The sequence below is a fragment of the Periplaneta americana genome, chromosome 10 (genome assembly GCF_040183065.1).
Source record: "Periplaneta americana isolate PAMFEO1 chromosome 10, P.americana_PAMFEO1_priV1, whole genome shotgun sequence".
Classification (NCBI taxonomy): Eukaryota; Metazoa; Arthropoda; class Insecta; order Blattodea; family Blattidae; genus Periplaneta; species Periplaneta americana.
Genome location: NC_091126.1, coordinates 164,433,178 through 164,454,719, shown reverse-complemented (window position 1 = coordinate 164,454,719; position 21,542 = coordinate 164,433,178). Strand labels below are relative to the sequence as shown.

Sequence of the window (21,542 nt, the reverse complement as noted above, 5' to 3'; positions counted from 1 at the left end):
CTAGGTAATATCAACAACAAAAATAAGCTTCTATGAAAACAATGATTGATCTTGGGATTTTTTAAAAGTACAAAGTGATTTCTACATTCCATATGAAATTGATCAGTAAAAAACTTCGCATTTTTTTATACCCTAATTTTTTCCCTATTTATACAGTACAAGGTGCTGAGGAGAGTGCATTTGCAAAAATATGCTATCGAAAGTCTAATGGTTTTCGTACTATTGAGCGACAAATTTAGCATATTTTAGAAAAACAAACCTCTTTCAGCACTCAGAACTCTGGAACCATTTACTGCAGAACATTGAACGAGAGCTCATTTTGAAGCTGACATTTGGTAGATTATGATAAGAAGTAATCCTTATTTTTATTGTATACACAGAGACAGATAATCTGATTTTACTTACTTTTAGGCTTTTTGCCCATTTGTAAAAATGTAAAAAAATATTGAGAAAAAACTTTGCATTATTAAGAGCGATTCAGCATTGTTTGCTTAGTGGTATGGCAGTAAGTTTCGAGGGTATTAAATAAATTATTTTCACATGCCTGGACTTGAATAGCTCAGTACCACACTCACAGGCCAAGAGCTGAAGATAAGCGAGCATTGGGCGTCATTTTACTCCTGTGTTTATGAAAACCTGTGATAAAGCTAGCACAGCTATGTGCTACTAGACGAAACATCGCGTGTTTATGTCTCCTGGACTTGCTTCCCTCGGCTAGCTCCCGCCTCACAGTCAGCTGGTTAGCTCACGCGCGTACTATTTATTTTCTTTATTTGATATTTTCAATACTTTCTTATCAACGTTGCACCAGTAAAAAATATGTGTTTATTTGTACTGTCAATGCGGAATCTAACCATATATTTTAAAAATATTTGTTCATGGGCAAAGGCGTCTTAATGAAGAAAAATCTAAATTTCTCCATTTTTATAAAAAGCAAGAAAAACTGTTTACATGTCAATATAAACTTTTAATTTCTCAGCATCAGAATAAACCATGATTTTGATCATTGGGTGAATGGGTTTCGGAGCCACAACAATTTAAAGTTGCTACTTTTATGAAAATACGATAACTTTAAATATTTTTAATTTAAACACTATGAAGTTCTGATGCCTCAAACTTTGCACAAAGCATTGTATCACAGTTGTCAACGGACAGAAAAAGTTTCATTGTATTTAAAAGTTGCAAGGTCAATTTTCTCTATATTTCGGTCGATTTGAGATGGAATAGCCCATATATGAATGATGCTGATATTAAGGAAGATGTATGTTTCAGGCAAAAGCACCAGGCCTCGTTAAGGGGGAGGAGTTCACTCTAGTTGCAGTGAAGATGCTCAAGGATGAAGCTTCAGAAGACTTGCAGGTCGACTTTGAGAGAGAGGCTTGCTTGCTGGCAGAGTTCGACCACCCAAATATTGTGAAATTGTTAGGAGTGTGTGCCATTGGACGACCCATGTGTCTGCTGTTTGAATACATGGGACGGGGTGATCTGAATGAATTTCTTCGCTCTTGTTCACCTAGCAACTATATCGTTCGTAGCTCAGAAGGGGACGGTGAGATGTTCAAAGACGTGCAACTGACTCATTTCGATCTGGTGAATGTGGCACGACAGGTTGCTGCGGGAATGGTGTATCTTTCAGATCGCAAGTTTGTGCATCGAGACCTGGCCACACGGAACTGCCTAATTGATGACGACATGGTAGTGAAGATCGCCGATTTTGGTCTGTCGCAGAAGATCTACCTGCAAGACTACTACAAAGGGGATGAACACGATGCCATTCCTGTTCGCTGGATGCCTCTCGAGAGTATTTTGTATAACAAGTACACTGTGGAATCGGACGTGTGGGCTTTTGGGGTGTGTCTCTGGGAAATCTTCTCCTTTGCCCTGCAGCCATACTACGGTATGACTCACGAGGAAGTAGTGAAGTACATCAAGGAAGGGAATGTACTTCAGTGTCCGGAAAATACCCCCAAGTCTATGTATGAATTAATGAAACTGTGCTGGAATCGCAAGCCTTCGGCCCGTCCAGGGTTCCGCACGATTTACCGGACCTTGGAGGACATCCGGGCCGAAGTGGAACGTGCACAAAATGTTCGTGCGGGCCCATATCCACATGGAGTCCATGTGTGACGATGTGATGTAGTCGTTGCATGGTTATGTTATTTTTGTGTAATTTTAACAGATTTATACATCCAAATGTTACTTTTAACCGTGGAATACGAAGCAAATTATCTCTAGTCAGTTCTCATTTAGCTGTTTACACTATAACAGGAGGCTGCTGAAATTCTCGAGAGTATTGTTTTCTCCCACCTTGTGGTTAGCACTGTATTTACCAATGTATTCATTTTATTTTATATAGATTTTACCATATAGGTACGTATTGGTGTATTGGTTTCAAAGCCAGCCATATGAGTTCAATATGATCCAGAATCGACTCAACATATTCTGGAGTCGTGAGCAGTGGCCAGTAAAGGCTGGTTCACAATAAACCGGAAACGAGAATCGGAACAAAAACGGTAAAATTGTTAAAATGTGTACATTTAAATGTGAGCATTCACAATTAACGAAAAGCTTGCCGGAGCCCGGGATCGGGAACGGAGAGTTGGCCAAGTTTCAACTTTGGCGTTCACGTTTCCGATCACAGGCCACTAGATTCATTCTATTGCCATCTAAAATCTATTTTGTCGTCGTATATTTTGTAGCAAGAAGACCGTGACATAACCTATGCATTATTTTGTTCTGTGCTGTGCATCATGGAGCAGCTTTTATTTGATGAGATTCTAATATTGAGTGTTGAGGAAAATCCTCATGTTTACGATAAGCGGCACGCCTTGTATAAAGATGAGAAAATGAAGAAGAATACATGGCTTTCAATAGCTGCATCTTTGAACACTGATCGGAAGCGAATCATATTTTATTACTGTATTGGTTGTATTACACACTACATATTCATGCTTCAATTCAATAACTCTGTTGTGTTGATTTCTGTTCTATTACAAATGTTTCTTCTCTAATTATTTTATGTTATGGTAGACTTAAAATAGGTTGTGATAATAAAGATGCATGGGCATATTTACAGTACCGTAGGCCTACCTAATGAAATGTTTCAGTTGAAATTTCGAAGTTGGTTAATCTGTGTTTATGTTGGCTGCCTTGTACTCATGAGAGAACGCCATTGGTCAATTATACACATATAACATCAGAATGTATAATATCGACTTTACATATCGTTATCAACATGCATATCGATATGCATAGTCGTCTAGGTTCTCGATTTATTGTGAATCAAAAATTTTCATATTCACGTCCTCGGCTTCTCATTTTCATTCTGGTTCTCGTTCCTGGTTTATTGTGAACCAGCCTTAAGGCAATAGCCTTTTTGGCTTAACATATCATGTATGTGAAACTGGTAAGTTAATCATGTGTAAATTAGGTCAGAAATGAGAAAGCATTTACCAGAGCAAAAATCCACAGAAACACTGACAGAACCTGTACTATTTTTGCTTGAATTATTTTAAAGTAGCTCTGATAGTGAAGACTTAAACACCTTATTAATATGTGAATATACTAAGTTGGATAAAAAGTAATGGCAACAGTTCGATATTTCTGACATGGCTTTATTCACAGGGGTACAACATTTATGTACCTTCTATATAGTCACCCCCCTTATTTATTACCTTTTGCCAAATGTTTGGAAGGCGTTGTACACCATCAGCGCGTCCATCTTTATTGATGTTCCGTGTTGACAGCCCTATAGCATGGATAAGTTCATCTCTGGTATTGTACCGGGTCCCTCGCAGTGGTTCTTTCACTTTGATGAAAAGATCATAATCGCATGGACTAATATTGGGTTAGTACGGTGGATGTTCCAGAATCTCCCATTGCCAGTGGCGCAAGAGGTCCTTGACAGCAGCAGCGGTGTGATCCTTGCATTATCATGAAGAATGGTGGGGTTCTGTACCACCAAGTGTCATCGTTTTCTCCTGAGGGCTGGACGAAAGTGGTGCTGCAGGAACCTGCAGTAGTAGTCTGCGTTTGCCGTTTGCCTTGGAGGTACAGCGTGGTGCAGTATTACCCCATCAATGTCATAAGCCACAATGAACATCTCCTTCACAACACTTTGTGTAGGGCGCACTTTCTTCGGACGAGAAGAACCTGGATGCTTCCGTTCATTTGATTGACGTTTCAAGTTTGGTTGGTTCGTATGAGTGAGCCCAGGTTTCGTCCATAGCGACGATTCGTCCAAGAAAGTCGTCATCTTTACTTTGGTACCTACCGGTCCAACAAGGCCTGTGCGACTGCATAGCGATGCCGTTGTTAAACCTCGGAAATTTCGTGGGGTATCTGGCGTGCTGTAATTTTGCGGTAACCCATGCTTCACGCAGTCCCTGAAAACATTCTTATGCACTACGACCTCATGTCACTTCAATTTTGATCCAGGAATGTTGCTCTAGTTTTGTAAACGTGGTCTTAGGGTGCTCGCACTATCCGTATGAAAGTCAACGTTCTACACACTGCAGTAGATTGACAGAGTACTGTCGCCGCTGGCTACACTAACTCATCTAACAGTCCTTGTTCATGTCCACACAGCTGGCAGCTCTCGAACGCACCATTGTCACGTGACAGCAGTATTGCCATAACTTTTTATCCGACCTATGTATTACAATAGATTCTTAGTTTTCTGGCTAGCAACTCTTACTTTCAAGGTCATCTCAAACGAGTCGGCTTATCCAATCTCTGCTATTATAAAGTACCTATAAAGCAATCTCGTGTTGCTGTTGTGCAGATTCTTGGCAATAGGAAGATAAACAGACAAAATATCTGCTAAAATATATTTATTTGCTGACATGTTGTGCCCATAAATGGCGATTAATTATATAGTGTGTATTTCATTTAAGAATTATAATCTTGTAGGTAATCCTTGGCGATATATTTGTGCAGTTGCACAGTTGTTAGCTGTTTCTGCTTGATTTGTGCTTCCATGTAAAACTTTTCGCTTTGTGTGTTTTGTTGCATTGTGCGCAGTTATTCACCTGTTGTCATCAAAGGATGTTAGTGTTGTGCTTGGAATATTTGGTGTCCTATCACTGTTTCTGGTGTCCCTACTCTGGTGAGTTCTGTTCTCTTGATATAAGTGTATGGTCATAATAGAAATGAAGTATTTGTTAACATAATATGGTAAGAGAAGAAGAGACAAGTGGAAAAGTGGCAATTAGCGGATTTTACAGAGCAGAGTTAAAAGAAAATTTGAGCTACAGGTTGGTGGAAGTTAAATAAAATACTCTGTATGTTTTGACTTTTATTGTTTCTGAAAGCCGCTGCAATTAAAGTTACAGTAGAACCCCGATTATCCGACACCCTATTAACCGATTGACGGATTATCCATCTACCTTTCTCTCAAGGCTCATTCACAATGAAAATTAAACGTAACGTAAACATTAACATAAGCACATAAACATATGCCACAAACTTAAGTAGCCAAGGCCCATTCACAATGAAAATTAAACATAACTTAAACATAACACGTGTGTGGAAACAAACATACCGAATCAACAAAACTACAGAATCTATTACATAAAAATGGAGAATTGCACAATGACTGACGATGTAGCTATTCAATTTATGTTTCTAATAACTACAATGGCATCAGTATATGGCTTTCAGTACTTGAAATCAAAGAAACGGAGATGTAAAATAATCAACTTTTCGTCATATGATTCCATGTTGCGCGCCTAGCTATCATCACGGCCAATAGATCAAAATATTGCCCGTAGGCAAAGCCCATGAGATGTTAAACAAAAAGTGAAAACACGCTTTCCGCTTGTGTACTGTTTCCAAATCGCATAAACATAAGCATGAAAGTTTGGAGTTTGCAAACTTTCATGTTAACGTCTTATGATTAAGATTAAGTTTATGCTTATGTAATTCATTGTGAATGCTTTCATTAAATAACACGGACACAAGGTTTTATGCTTACATTATGTTTATGTTTAATTTTCATTGTGAATGGGCCTTCACTCTTTTTTTGCGACAGAAACATATGAAGTACTACTGTACGTTATATTAGTACGTATTTTTTCTAGAGAGTTTTGTTACAAATCTTAACATTTACTATCCAGTTTCGTCTACTGTTCAGTTGCCGTACTGTACAACTTCTATATAAAATGTATTCCATGAGTGTGAAAAGGTAACATTTTTTTGATAAGTATCGAAACAATGCAAATAATTGAGTGATTTGGGGAAAGAGAAACTGTGGCTCATCTCGCATCAGAATACGAGACTGATGTTACAACTGTGCGCGATTTAATAAAAATCAAGGATAAAGTGTATAGAGTATGTAAATCTAAAACATGAGACCTCTAGGCCTACTATTCCTATCTTTCCGCTGACAGCAATTACAAGAAGTTTCCTTGCCCCTTAAAAGCATGTCGTTGACAACCGAACTTAAATAGTGAACTTCTGATCCACTACCTAGCATGTTAAACATAAGACCACGGAGGAAATGACGAAACTTCAGCCCTTATTCACTGAATATACGAAAATAATTTATGGTATGGTTTATCCGATTTTTTCGATTAACCGTCCAGTCCACCCCTTTCATTACAATAGATAATAGAGGTTATACTGTACTACTACTAATAAAAGTGCAACTCTAGGTTTGTGCAAAAAGTTGTTGAATGACGTAGATTAACGTAACAAATTCAAGAAAAAAACAGACATGCATGTAATGTATGATGCAGCAGGATGTAGTGCCTGGAGAGCCGAACAAATGTACAGAGAAATGTTACATAACAGGCGTCATCTGAATTGAAAGACATATATTGCCATTGATAGAAACTTACAAGAGACTTTGTCATTCAAGCCACAGGGAGCTAAACATGTCTGAAATTGCCTGTGACGAGTAATGCTCCATCTTCGACAGTCAAACATACAATATATGCAATAACAAATAGCAAATATCACCATGGAAGCGCCAGGCAATTGTCTATTATGAAAATTAACACGTTGAATGCCACTTGACACGTATACACGTCACACGGTCCTAGCGCCATATGCCAATGACGCGTATGCACGTCATAGTTGTTTTCTTGCTTTCCCACGCATTATTCCTTCAGTATTTTGTTTATCCTGTATTGTTATGTAGTATTACTTACTGGAAGGGTGCTGCTACTTATTATCATTCTTGGTTATTACCTTCCGCTCATTTAAGTAGAGGAATCATGGATGACAAATTAGATGATAATTTTGAGATGCCTCCAGGTGCATCAAATGCAAAAAATTGTAAAAGTGCGCCAGATAAACTTGCAAGGATGACGAAATTGCGCGTCTAGTGAATACTTCAATGCCTGATTCGGACAGTGACAGTGATTTCAATCCAAATGAAAGCCAAAGTGAAAGTGAAAATCGGCAAGATCAAATGCTTTCGTATTACCCATGTGAAAGAAATACAGTTCGGTGGTAAGCCTATAAAAATTTGACATCCACCTCTTCCAAATAATGTTACTGAACACACATAATTTGCATCCTCGGTACACCACAAGGAGTAGGATTTCGTTATATGACTGCAGACTTTCAGTAACACGATATTTGCTCTCGTATGCAACACTCAGCAGTCCAACAATCAAACTGGTATCACCAGCTGTGAAACACCTGCCTGCAAAATAACGCGCTAATTAGAAAGTCAAAAAAAAAATTGAGGAAACGCTGCAAAGTGTGTTAAGAGAATGGCAGAAGAAAAGAATCAACATCTACTGTCCTGATTGCCTTGGTCAACCTGGATTGTGTGTCGATCCCTGCTTCGGAATCTACCACAAATGAAGTAAGATAGGCCTAATTTATTTTTCTATAACAATATTTCAATATACGGTCACGTAAAAACAAAAATAAGTGTGACGCGTAAATGCGTCAAATGGCACTGATAATGGAATTATTAACGCGGTGCCAGTGATGCGTAAATGCGTCATCAAGATTTCAAACATTGTCTGTACTCGAAAATTGTATATGAGGCTAAAAATTATTCATAGACACTATTATATGATAAACACAAAAAACTAATTGGCTCCTGGGGATAGATTTTGCAACAATACAGTCGGCAGCAAACGTGTTAAAGAAAATACTGTGTATAATTCGAAATTTTCTCGGGCTTCCAGCCATGTCATAAGTTGGATCACAAAACTTATGACCTGGCTGGAAGCCCGAGAAAATTTTGAATTATCACGTCGCCAGGAAAGCTTCAGTAGTTATTTAAAATACTGTGTATGTTTTGACTTTTATTGTTTCTGAAAGCTGCCACAATTAAAGTTACTACCACTAATAAAAGTTCAACTCTAGGTTTGTGCAAAAAGTTGTCGAATGACGTAGATTAACGTGACAAATCCAAGAAAAAAACAGACATGCATTTAATGTATGATGCAGCAGGATGTAGTGCCTGGAGAGCCGAACGAATGTACAGAGAAAAGTTTCGTAACAGGCATCATCCGAATTGAAAGACATATATTGCCATTGATAGAAACTTAAAAGAGACTTCGTCATTCAAGCCACAGGGAGCTAAACATGTCTGAAAATGCCTGTGACGAGTAATTCTTCATCTTCAACAGTCAGACATACAATATATGCAATAACAAATAGTAAATATCACCATGGAAGCGCCAGGCAATTGCTTATTATGAAAATTAAAGCAGCTTAAAGAAACATCCCTCACATACACTTTTAAGATCTCGTGCCCTCTGAAATATCCATTTCCGACCAGTGGTTTCTTACGTCAAAATGCTCAGTTTAGAGTCCTTTACCATCTGTATGATTTTGACGCTAAAGATTGAAAGCACCCTGTATAGAACACACTTCCATGTAAAATGGTAGGAGTAAATTGATTCATTATAGGAATTCAAAAAGTATGATTGAAAATGTTTTTATTAGTATAAAGGCTCGTTTCCACTATTAAACATTTAACAACAACATGTTAAATTGTTTACCGTTAACATCCCAACATGTTGATTGAACATGTTAATGTTAATTTCATTTAACACTTTGTCCACACTGTTAAACATGTTAAACTTGACTTTTTTTTGCATAGTCCACCATAAACAGTCTATGAGACTTTAATGTAGATAGTATCTTATTTTCAAACCTTTGACAATGGACTCAGATGATGATTTGACTTTTGTAATTGCCTCTATTGCTTGTTACAAGGCCTTGAAAAGGAAGAAAATGAGAATGTGGATGCGGCAACATCTTAGTAAAAGACACTATGCAGGATACATTCTAAACAAGCTTAAAGTTGAAGATCGATTTGGATTCAAGAACTTGCTGAGCATTCAGAACACGATTTTAATATAGTGCTGCAAAAATATTTTCTGTTACATCAAAGAAAGACACAATTTAAGAGTAGCCATTTTATCTCAAAAAAATTAAAGCACGATTGATTGACTATCATAGGACCTATGACATCATAGATGTTAAAGGAGCGGGTAATATCGTATAATTATTATTTCTGAAGTTTTACAAACGTTAACATACATCACTAAATACGACCATTGCTGACGTCAACATAGCATTAACATTTAGCGTACGATGAGAGTGCGAAAACTCTCTATTGTATTCTCGAGAACAATTAAATAATATAATTCCAGTTTTATAAAACAGTCGGCCTTCTTTGTTTTGTCTCTGTATTCTTTGGCAGGCACATCTCACAAACAAGGCCTTTCCATCAGTGCATTAATTTTATTCGTCCACTACATTACTTCGAACAACTTACAGCGAACACAAAGGACTAATGATAGTATAAAAATGATCAAGATATGTACCACAAAATCGGAAGTTAGTTGTTGCTATGGAAACTGTACGAAATTTGCCGAACTGTACCGACGCTGCACGAGCAAATGAATTGACTTGACATGTTTTTAATTGCTGCTGGAAAACACGCCAACATGTTAAAAGTGTTAACTTCAACATACTCAGTCAACATGTTAAGTCAATAGAGACTTGAAATGTCCGTATACATGTTAAATTAAACATGTTATATTTAACATGTTGTTGTTAAATGTTTAACAGTGGAGACGAGGCTTAATCTACACAACAATTTTTGATAGAGTGATTTACCCAGCATCTCAAAATATGAATTAATTTTCAGATTTTAGAAACTGTCCCCATTATCTACAGAATTGTAAAATGTTACGTGCTTTAAGGCTTCCATCAATACTTGTGAGGTTAATAATAGCACAAATATATTCAAATGTATATATGAGTTGTAAGAACGCAAAAATTGAACATCAGATATTGCCATGTCTCATCTAATCTTACCATTCTATGTATAACGTAACTTGCTTGTTTTGAGTGGTGGTACACTGAAATTTATGAAAATTTGAAACTGCTCAGACTATTGATTTTTTTTTTTCTTATAAAACAAGTTTTATTGTTAGAATGCTCTTCACCTCCAAAAGTTAATACCCCTTCCAGTAACTATTTGTTGTTAAAATATTTTAGTTCACACATTTCTTTTTATGAAAATAAATGATATTGTTACAATCACTTGAACTACGATAACACAACTTTCAGAGACATTTTCCAGTGGGAATGTAATTTAAAAAAAAAAAATTATTTCTTAAAGAAAGGGAGATGCCTACTACTATGTAGGGAACTGACAAACTATCGACTGTGCAAGAGTAAAAGTGTTACTTCCAGAAACATTTTCATAGAAATAGATTTTTGAAATAGTGAACATATACAATAAATTATTAGAAACTGAGAACAGTTAAATTTAAGTAGACAGATGCCTGATAGATGGATGGATATTTGTGGAATGGTGCGTTAGTTGATAATAAAAATGTTAATCTGTTAAAATTCAAAACTGATAATCATTGTCATTAAAATTTCAGTTTACCGCCCTCTTACTTTATTGTTGCAGTACTCTTTGTTAGAGACTTTGTGCTTTCATTCTTGTCATTACTTTTATTCACAAGAAATTCGGTCACTTCGTCAGTGTATTTTAATACCGAGCTAGTCACGATTGACTGTATTTATATTTGGGTAAGATATCAGAGGGAAGTCATAATAATTTTATGAGTATCAAATTGAATACAATTCTTGTTCATTCTTAAGCATAATTTTAAGATGTTTGTTAAATGTTTACAACTGACTTTAATGTGTTTCAAAATGTTTTAACTTTTATTACATATGGATGTGTTAATATTTTAAAACTTTCATTGCTATGTATGTAAGAGGAATTTAATTCTCTGCCGATATTGCCAATATTCAACCCTCTACAGTCCAACATTGCTACATGTGGGCTGTTAAGGGTTTTAGTATCATAAATCATTGTGATAATTGTAATTGGAAATATTATATGAGCGTGAATTGTATGTGGTGGTATGGGCTTCTTGTGAATGCTATGTGTCGTTTGTTTACAGCAAAGTTTGTTGAATCATTTTGTATAAAAAGAGATGCTAAAGGTTGGAACAGAATGTCGTACTGATATATTTTAAAGTCATAGTCGTATTTTGAATATGGGTTCAATTTATTTAGCTATATACTATTTCTCTGAAAGTAGCAAATGTATTAAAGAGTAAAGTAGATCATAGCATGCATCCTTCCAGTCCTCACTTATGAAATAAAACCACTCTGGATAAAGAAAAAAATATTTAATAGTGATCACACATTTGGCTGATTTTCACTTCAATCTCATGATATCTTAATATTATAAAAATAATTATTCAACTGAGAATTCAACTATTGACATAAATGACAATAATAATGTTAATATTGGTCTAAATTTACTTTATTCTGTCATTTTCAAAATTTCATAAAATATAAAATAGTACGTTAGGGAAGAGATACTGAGGGCCTCAGTATCAGGGTATCTCCTTGCCGAAATATAATTTAAAATGTATACAATTTTTATTCCATTGTAAGCTTTCAGTACAAACTATATCTTTAAGTTTATTTCATAGTTATGAAGGTGCAGCTTTCTTTACAGTGTATCTCATATTTGGTGATGTTAAAATATTAGCAATTTTTAAAAGTGTTATTCACAATGAATGGCCTTGGAAAATATGAGATTTAATGCATTAATTTAAGAAAGGTACATATAATATGTTGGAACTTTTCTATAGTAGGTTCAAATGTACTAATGTAAAATACCTGAAAATTTTATGAAATTCAGAAGGTGTTACGAAACAGAAAGCCACATTCTTAATGTCATCAGCTCGATTAGTTATGACTAGAGCATTCATTTTTAGCATCTTACCTTTAAGTTGTGTGCACATGGAGTTCACGTCGTTGTTTGTTGACATCAGATCGAAGGGGTGGAGTACCCACTGGGACACACTGGACATATACACTCGCATTAATATGAAGGTTAGTCACTTCTGTTAATCATTCTTGAGCGAAACAAATGAACTTCAACTGTTGCAATTTATAACTAAGTGCATGCGTAAAGTATCGAAATTAAAGCTTCTCCTATGATCACTCAACAACAGTTTGTATTTAGAGAAACTTCTCTCATCATCACAAGACGTTACTGGAGCAAACAGGAAATAAAGAACGTTATTGTCTTTTACTCCCTCATGTGGCAGTTTTTTGCCACAATGGCTAATAACCATGGATTTTGTGTAGGACGCCTTTAAGTTTATTCTTACCTTTTTCGCCAACAGTATTACCCTGTACAGCTAGAACATTCACGTTTCTTTCAAGTGCTTCTATTAAATTAAGTGCGTCTGACATTTTCAGATCACGAGCTTCTAAACGTGTAATTGTTTTCGAGAACCCTGAAACTATCGAGACCTGCAACACTTACAAGGGAAGGGTTTCGGCTCGAACAGGAATTTTTGGTTCAAAATTTGTACAGACGCTTACCTCACAATGGTGATGAAGACCATAAAAGCATTCATTCGTGTAACTCTCCGTCTGGTTGGTATTGGTCAATACACTTCTTTAAAAATGTAGCCTACATGAGGATTCTCTATAAAATGCATGAAACAGCATGGAGCAGAGCAATAAGCACAACACACAGAAGCAACACCTGAACAATCTTCTGAACCACACTCCATTGGCGAAAAATCAAATGCTACCTGAATTAAAATTTTAAAGTCCGAGACTTGTTCACGATTCACGTAATCAGCTGACTGCCAGGAATATTGAAGCATAGGGCGTATACTGGAGCAGACAACTGGTTATGAATAACAGAGTGCATTTTCATTATAAACACTCGATTTCCCAAGTTAAGTTCTGGATTCTCAGCAAGAGTCCTTATGTAACATGTTATCCTCCGAGCATATATTTTGTCTTGTCTAAGGAAATAGATATTCAGAGGCTGGATATATTTAGTTTTTTTAGGTGGAATGATCATACATTCCATGTCTTAGCCTTGGAATGATTCGTTTATTAAGGTTGCGTCCTTGTGCGCATTCAGTGGCTCACACAACAGTATATACTTTTGATTAGCTGCAATATTTTCCGACATAACGTTGGAGAAAAATGTTCTTAAATGGGCTTTAGATATTTTACCATTCACACTAGGTTCTAGGCTAGGCTAGGCTTATGGGTAAGGTGTCCCATCCCCTTAACTTGTGTAGTGCTCTCCCCACCCCTCAATTTGTACAGTGCTCTAACAGACAAACCACACATTACTCAAACGAATGCTTTTGGGAGCTTTACAGAGATGTAAAGATGGGCCTGTATACAAATTTTGGATACGAAATTCCTGTTCGAGCTGAAACCCTTCCCTTGTTAGCGAACGATTCGTTGTGTATATTTTTCCAGAAAGTCCTTAAAGTAACTATTTTCGAGCTTGTGAAATGGTATATCACATTTAACCATCATTTCACATAAATCTCTGTAAAATTCCGAGTCCTTAACCTGATAGTAGAGGTGGACAATTATTCATTGTCTACCCTGGTGAACAAATTTACGTGGTAAATATGTTTCTTCGAATTACAATGTTGTTTCAACTATTTACTTTTACTTCCCCTTATTTACGTCTTACACAGAACACATATTATAGAGTCGGCATGTGACTTTATATGTTCATTTCCAAAGTTCAAACGATTCTGTAGAGAACATTTTACTTTTGTCATTTTAAATGCACTGATCTTGTACAACTAAAGATAATTAACACGGTACGTTCGCTGTGTGCTCTACCTGGACGGTCTGTCTCGCAACTCCGCAACTATTTTGTATGTGATCCGTATGTACGCAAGATCAAGTGACGTCATCCATACTCCGTACAGCTAACTTAACATTCGCTGTCTGTCGTGTTATGGGGCTAAAAATGAATGCTCTAGTTATGACTGAGGAAAGAAACATATGGGTTCAATTCTATGAAAAGAATTAATACATTTCTCATAGGTATTTCACATTATACCGGAATATTCTTTTAAGTGGTTTTTTTTCTGGTGTGTTTGGATAATGGATGTTACATGTCATACAGGTATCTTTTTTGTGAAGTCCTGCGCTGTGGCATCGTGGTCTAAGGCATCCTGCCTGAGACTTGTGTTACGGCATGCATGCTGGTTTGGGTCCTCATGGGGGAAGACATTTTCTCATGAGATTTCAGCCAGTGTATAGGACTGGTGCTCACCCAGCATCGTGAGCACTTGGGGAGCTATGATAGGTAGCGAAATACAGTTACAAAAGCCAGCTATAACGGCTGGCTAACCATACGATACCTCCAATCTGGTTGGATGATTGTCCCTCTGCTTCGACATATGGACATGAGGCCAGCAGCTGGCTGGTCAGTCATGGTCCTTCATGGGCTGTCATGCCTCAGATCTGTTTTGTGATGAATATTAGGTACTGGTCTCCATTCCTTGTAGTATTTTATAACAGCATTTTTATGTTTAAAATTTTAGTTCTATATATACATATACTAGTTGTTTCAAAGTGCTTCCTAAGAAATGTACAAGGCACATTCAGAAAGTGAAGACAAGCTATTAAGGAAAGATCTTAATTAAAAAAAATATTGATATTATTTTTATAAAATTCTAAATTCTTTCTTCTTCTTTTGGCATAATGACTACCCATATTGTGACACTTTTCGTAGTGGGGTATAATGTTCTGTATATAGAAGTCAGCTGTCTGTGACTAGAGCAAATGCTCAGTATTTTGTTTTATGGGTAGTAAGAATAAAGCTTAAGTACTTTCTCAAGGTTTATACTTATGAGTATGAGCACTTCCTGTGATTATATACTCGTAACCACTAGAACATATTCATATTCGTAAGAATAAAGACATTCTACCTAACGCGAATGTATACTCATCTCTACAGCCTTCTTGATCGTTTGAAAGTTAGTATGTACTCATGTTACCTATCTTCTTTGACCACATTGCACCGTGATGCTCAGTTTTTTTTTATAGACTTTCACATGCTATCTGCATGCTGTAGTGGTTTGTGTTTTGCTTTTTGTAAATTGTGATAATGAATAAATAAATAACATAAATTGCTAATTAAATAAATTAAATAATAAAATTAATTAAATAAATGAATGAATAAATAAGTAAATAAATAAATGAATAAATAAATAAACATGAAAGAGAGAATGAATCAGATAAGTGACGTTAATAAAACAGGAAACAAGAAAATAATACTGGGAAATGGTCATTACGGGATGTTGGATAGAGATTACAATCCATTTCTAGAATTCCAGTTATGCTAATTCTATTTTTTATTATGGAGAGTTTTATATATATATATATAATTTAAAGTGACAAGTAATTGCATTTTGCAATTCAAATTATACAAAATAAACTGTAATTGTTAATTATATTTAACAATAAAATCTATCCTCATAATTTGATAACCTTCATATTTTTATAGGTTATGTTTTTTATGAATAACAAATACGTGTTTAACCTTTTTCACATTCACTTTTGTGAAGCGTTAAAGGCTTCTGAAGTTCACGTCCTTCTCTATATTTTTCCATGAGGCACTACATCGTTCATAAATTCGGCAATTTTCTTTATTTAACTTTAAACTGAACACAAATCAACAAATATTTAGAATTGAGCCTGCTACAAACCATACTCAGAATAACATGAGAACGAACTTATAAATATGAGAATATACTAGCTTTTATTCTTATCAAGCATGAGTATATATTCTGTACAAGATGGACACTTGAATATATTCTACTATGCTTCCATGTTATGAGTATGTAATCAAAAATGAGTAGGTACTCAAATGTTTTTATTCTTACTAACAAGAGTATATACTAAAAAAAGTCTAGTATATACTATATACTCACGTTTATTCTTACCACGGATTGCATCATCATCATTTTTAATTTCTGACTGCCAAGAGCTCTCTTCGCATTGCTGGTACAGATGGAGATTGTTGAGAGCCAGATTCAAGCTTTAGAGGACGATGATCCAAATTACTGAACCAACTACTGCATTTTGTGGCACGAGGACACACTTTGTCATACATGAGGACAATTTCTGTGTATTTGTTTGGCTTCATATGCTGCAGTTTTTTTCAGAGTTTCATAGTATGCTGATCTGTTAGTTTCCTTCTTTCTGGTACCACCTTGTGGCATCAATTTTAACATAAAATGTCCTGCCTGTCTGATAACATGAGTAGAAGATAGGAGCTTCTTCATAAATACAAAACAAAGCATTAAGATTACAGTGAAACCTGTCTAAAGCGGCCATCTGAAGTTACCTTGTAAAATGGCTGTTTTATCAGGTGGCCGCTTGATTAAGGTTGCGGTTTTTATAAATCAGCATGAAAATACTGAATTTCATTGACTTTTTAGTATTGTACGTGTACAACAATCGTGCATATTAATGTCAGCCTCTTCCATCCTTGCAACTAGCCTTTTCAAAACTCGCTTGCGGTACCTCAGTTTAAATGACTGAATAATACCTTGTTCAAGGAGCTGGAGGTGTGATGTCGTATTTAGGGGGAAGAAACACCAATTTCACGGATCACATTGCGATTTTGTCGTTTAATCTTCGAATTGAAATCGCATAGCCAATTCTGAAACAATGATGATGTCATCCAAGCTTTATTGTTGGCAGTCCACTTCACCCCCAGTAAGCCCATGTCAACAACATTTTTCAAACATCTCGGTTTCAATGATTTCCCTATCATTAAGAGTGGTTCTTTTTCTCCTGCAGCATTACAACAAAAGAGCAGGGTTATTCTGTCTTTTGCCAACTTCCTCCGTTTACACTCTTTTTTTTTAAACTTAAAATTTTGTTAGGGAGTGCCCTGAAAAAAGCCTGTATGAAAAGAAGAAACATTCGTAAAAGCTGGTCCAAATAGAGAAAGATAGAAAGAGGAGGAAAAAAAAAATTCGAATGGTTAACTACTGACCTAAAACATACTATGACATTTTCGATAGAAAATATCCGTGTTTCAATCCTTTAAAAACGAGTACGAATTTATAACTGTGCAGGGTCGGAATGGAAAGTGACAAAAGAGTCATAAAACAGTAACCAACTAACCCCAAGATATGGAGGGTGTACTGTTGTATACTTAGCTATTGTCCCCTGTCCTCTAACCATCGAAAAAATAGGTCAGACAGTATCCATGAAAAGATTTTTTGTTATAGTCAGGTTCCAATCCAAATAGACCCCGGTCGCTGGCCGGCGCATGAGGTGGCCGCTAAATAAAGAGAGAATTTGTATTGATCTTATGGAAAATCCAATTGGTTCCAGAGAAAATTGGCCTTTTGGCCAGGTGGCCATTTAAATGAAGTGACCGCAAAGGCAGGTTTCACTGTACTTACTTACGTATTCCGATCCTATTCTACCTTTTGGTGTCGAGGTTTTGCAAAGAGCTTGCCATTGTTTGTGATCTACTGCAACTTTTTAGCTCATTCTAAGGATACTCCTCTTGCTAAGATCTCTTCTACGCTATTGTTCCAGGTCTTTCTCCGTCTCCCTCTTGGTCTCTTTCTTTCCAACCCACTAGCTCTGGGTTCCCATATTTGTTTAGGTATTTTTTTCATCACTCATTCTGTTTAAGTGTCCAGACCACCTAAAGGTACGGTCACATGTCGCTACTTTTGTTGCGCAACTTTTGTACTGCAGCTGCAAAAGTTGCGTGTCGTGTTCATATGTAAGCCAAAAGTAGCACGCTGCACGCTACTTTTCGTGCTGCGCAACCCGAGTGCAGCAAAAGTTGCAACTGGTGGTTGCGAGTCTGTTCACACACAAGGCTCTACTTTTGCAGCCGCAGTCATGCTGCAGGTTTCCATCTCCGTGTTGACTTCTCAATATACATTTTGTGGTTATGTTCGCTTTATTAAGAAATTCATGCGAAAGCTTACTTATCTATTATTTGCTTTTCTGACCTAACTAGTATTCAGAAATTGGCATTATATTTACTATAAAGGTTTTAAAAACGCCTATATACTTAAATGATAACCAACACCATATTCACGTAATCAATGTTGGCAACCCTCCTGTTTGAAACTATGCTACAGAAAATTAAAAAAAATGAATTATATCATCAGCAAATATGCTCAGACTGTGTTGTGCATTTAATAACTGTTACAAATAATTTATTTTCATCACATCTAACATTAAAATATATCCAAACAATAAAAGTATCATTGGCACATTTGGGTGGTAACACTAGTCGCAACCACAGCAAAAGTTTCAACAAAATCAATATAAAAAATGCTGCGGCTGCAACCCTGAGAACCCTGTTCACACGTCGCTACTTTTAAGCTGTGCGCAGCATGAAAAAAGTAATGGGCAGCAGGTTCGGCAGCCGCTACTTTTCGGGTTGCACCGTTGTTCACACGTCACAGTACAAGAGTTGCGCAGTTTTTTGTACTGCAGCGCTGCAAAAGTAACGACGTGTGACTGTACCTTAAGCTCTACTTGTTCTACTTCGTGTTGGAGGGATTTAACATTTAGAGACATCCTTATAGCTTGATTCCTAATTTTGTCTTTCCTTGTTTTCCCAGTTACTCTTCTTAAGTACTTCATTTCCATAGTTTGTGTATTTCTCTTGACTTTTCCTCCAATACCAAAGATTCATTTCCGTGTAGAAGTGTTGGGATGTAAGTTGCTTTGTATATAGCCATTTTTGTTCTTTCACTTACTTCCTTTTTACCTAAAAAACCTCTGTTCATAGCATTAAGATTAATATAAAATAATTTCAGAATGGACAATTAATATTTTGCACTTCTTTGGATAACACAGATTTTCTAAGCATTACCAGCAGAGCATGGCCCAGGTTCGAATCCCGGTCGGGGCAAGTTACCTGGTTGAGGTTTTTTCCGGGGTTTTCCCTCATCCCAATACGAGCAAATGCTGGGTAACTTTCGGTGCTGGACCCCGGATTCATTTCACTGGCATTATCACCTTCATTTCATTCAGACGCTAAATAACCTAGATGTTGATACAGCGTCGTAAAATAACCCAATAAAATAAATTACCAGCAGAGCATGTAGATTCTTACATTTTCTTTTTCAGTTTACTTCACTAGGTTGCCCTGAGGTTATTTTTTTCGTTGCAATTAACTCTCTCTCTTCTGAAATTTCTTATGTACTTATAATAATTTTGTATATGTCTCTTCCGTTTTCAGAATGCTTTTGTAGTCACTCATGTTGCAGATAGCAAACATCTGTGAACTTGTGCCCTGTTACAAGTGTCATTGTAAGAGATGAATGTATTCAGAAGCAGATGAAAACAAGTAGAATTTTATAAAAACGAAACATGTTTAGAATTTGTCTTTTTCTTTTTAGAGAGTACCAACTTGCCAAATGCACCTTCTATAGTTCTAACAAACTAATCTTTGTCTCTTATTAAGAGCTCAACATAACTGATGTGTTCATTATGTTTGTGTGTGTGTAGACACGCACATACACTACATACTGGCTAGCACCTTCATGCTGAATTTAAGGTGGGAGCTGATGTAATTTTCTTCAATATTTTCTTCTTTTGGAAATTGTTTGACACAAAATTTCTTCCAAGTAATATAAGGAATGTTGAGTGATAAAGATGTTACCAAATTTATAGAATTTCCTATTGGAATTGAAAGTCTGTTACTTTTGCAGCTATACATTTAATATAGTACAATTATTCCTTTTTACTCTTTGCCGTGGTTGTCAGTATATTGGCAGGCAACTTTGAAGGAAGAGTCATACTTCAACCTACATCAGAAAAATCGTGTTGCAAGTAGGCATGCTTGGAGAATGTTGTTTCTACCTTCCAAATCATTATCGACATTCAATCATCGCATTTGGTGAAATTTTTTTAGTTAGGATATTTAAATTTTCTGGTTTTTATTCCTTGCTGTACTATTTTATTTAGCAACACTTTCAAATTTAAGAAAAAATATTTAACATGCATCTTGATTACACAACTTTTAACACTGTATCACTTCAGAATATGTATGAATAGACTTTCTTGTGTTAAATTTTAACGTACCTTGTTAACATAAATTCGACCTATTTTGGGTCATCTTCAGAACTGATCGTTGTTGGTCTTGGCGCCTCTTGTTTCCTGTGAGGGTGTGTTCGTAGTGTAGAGTCAAAGAGTGTGTGTGTTTGAAATTGAGTTGTGTGTTGAGAATATCGTTGGGGTGTGTTTTCGTATGTCTGTATATTTCATATTGTTCTAGTGTGTTGAGTTTCTGGCTTTTTGGTTGGATGTGCAGTATTTTCATGTCTGTGTTGATGTCTCTGTAGGTGTGATTGGCATTTGTGTTCTGCATATAATTACAATTACATTTGAAGACATTATTACAAAAACAACCCTTGTCAAAATTTCTATTTTTCAGGAGAACAATAAAAATAAATAGAACAACACATGTCAGCAGTTTCTGTACAACTGGTGTTTATCCTTGTGGCTATTGCACTTGACATGTGTCATTTCTGGAGTCTATAAACATTTGAAATAGTAGGAAATGTGTCCTTAACTCAATTTCATTAAAAATGACTAGGGCTATTTTTGTAATAATGTCTTCATATAATTACAAAACACCTCCACATATGCAGAACACATCATAAATGCCAACCACACCTACAGAGACATCAACACAGACATGGAAATACTGCACATCCAACCAAAAAGCCAGAAACTCAACACACTAGAACAATATGAAATCTACAGACACACAAAAACACACCCCAACGATATTCTCAACACACAACTCAATTTCAAAACACATACACTCTTTGACTCTACACTACAAACGCACCCTCACAGGAAACAAGAGGTGCCAAGACCAACAACGACCAGTTCTGAAGATGACCCAAAATAGGTCGAAACATGTTAACAAGGTACGTTAAAATTTAACACAAGAAAGTCTATTCATACATATTCCGAAAAAATATTTAACGTTATGAATGTCACAGTATATTTCATTCGTAAGTTCTTATATTTTTAAAAAGGAAAATAGAAACAATGACCCAAATTATGAGAACTGTAATATGTAACATAGTTAATATCTTACTAAAATGAACCTTTCGGATAATATTCTACGTTTTCACAACAAATAGTAATATCACACTTCAAGATTAGTAGTGGAGTTAATTTTACTTCAGAATTGCCCCCTACATTTAAAGGTGCTAGTAATTTTTTTTTTTATTTAG

The 21,542-nt window shown here is 36.0% G+C and overlaps 1 protein-coding gene across 1 annotated transcript in view; it reads left to right on the top strand.

Annotated features, from left to right (window-relative positions):
* Nucleotides 1-21,019, top strand: part of Nrk (Neurospecific receptor kinase) — a 64,599-nt gene extending 43,580 nt beyond the window's left edge. Inside the window, exon 8 of the mRNA XM_069838353.1 lies at nucleotides 1,273-21,019. Within this exon, the coding sequence (XP_069694454.1) occupies nucleotides 1,273-2,127 (855 nt within the window). The 3' untranslated portion in view covers nucleotides 2,128-21,019. The remainder of the gene's footprint in view (nucleotides 1-1,272) is intronic.
* The last annotated feature ends 523 nt before the right edge of the window (nucleotides 21,020-21,542 follow it).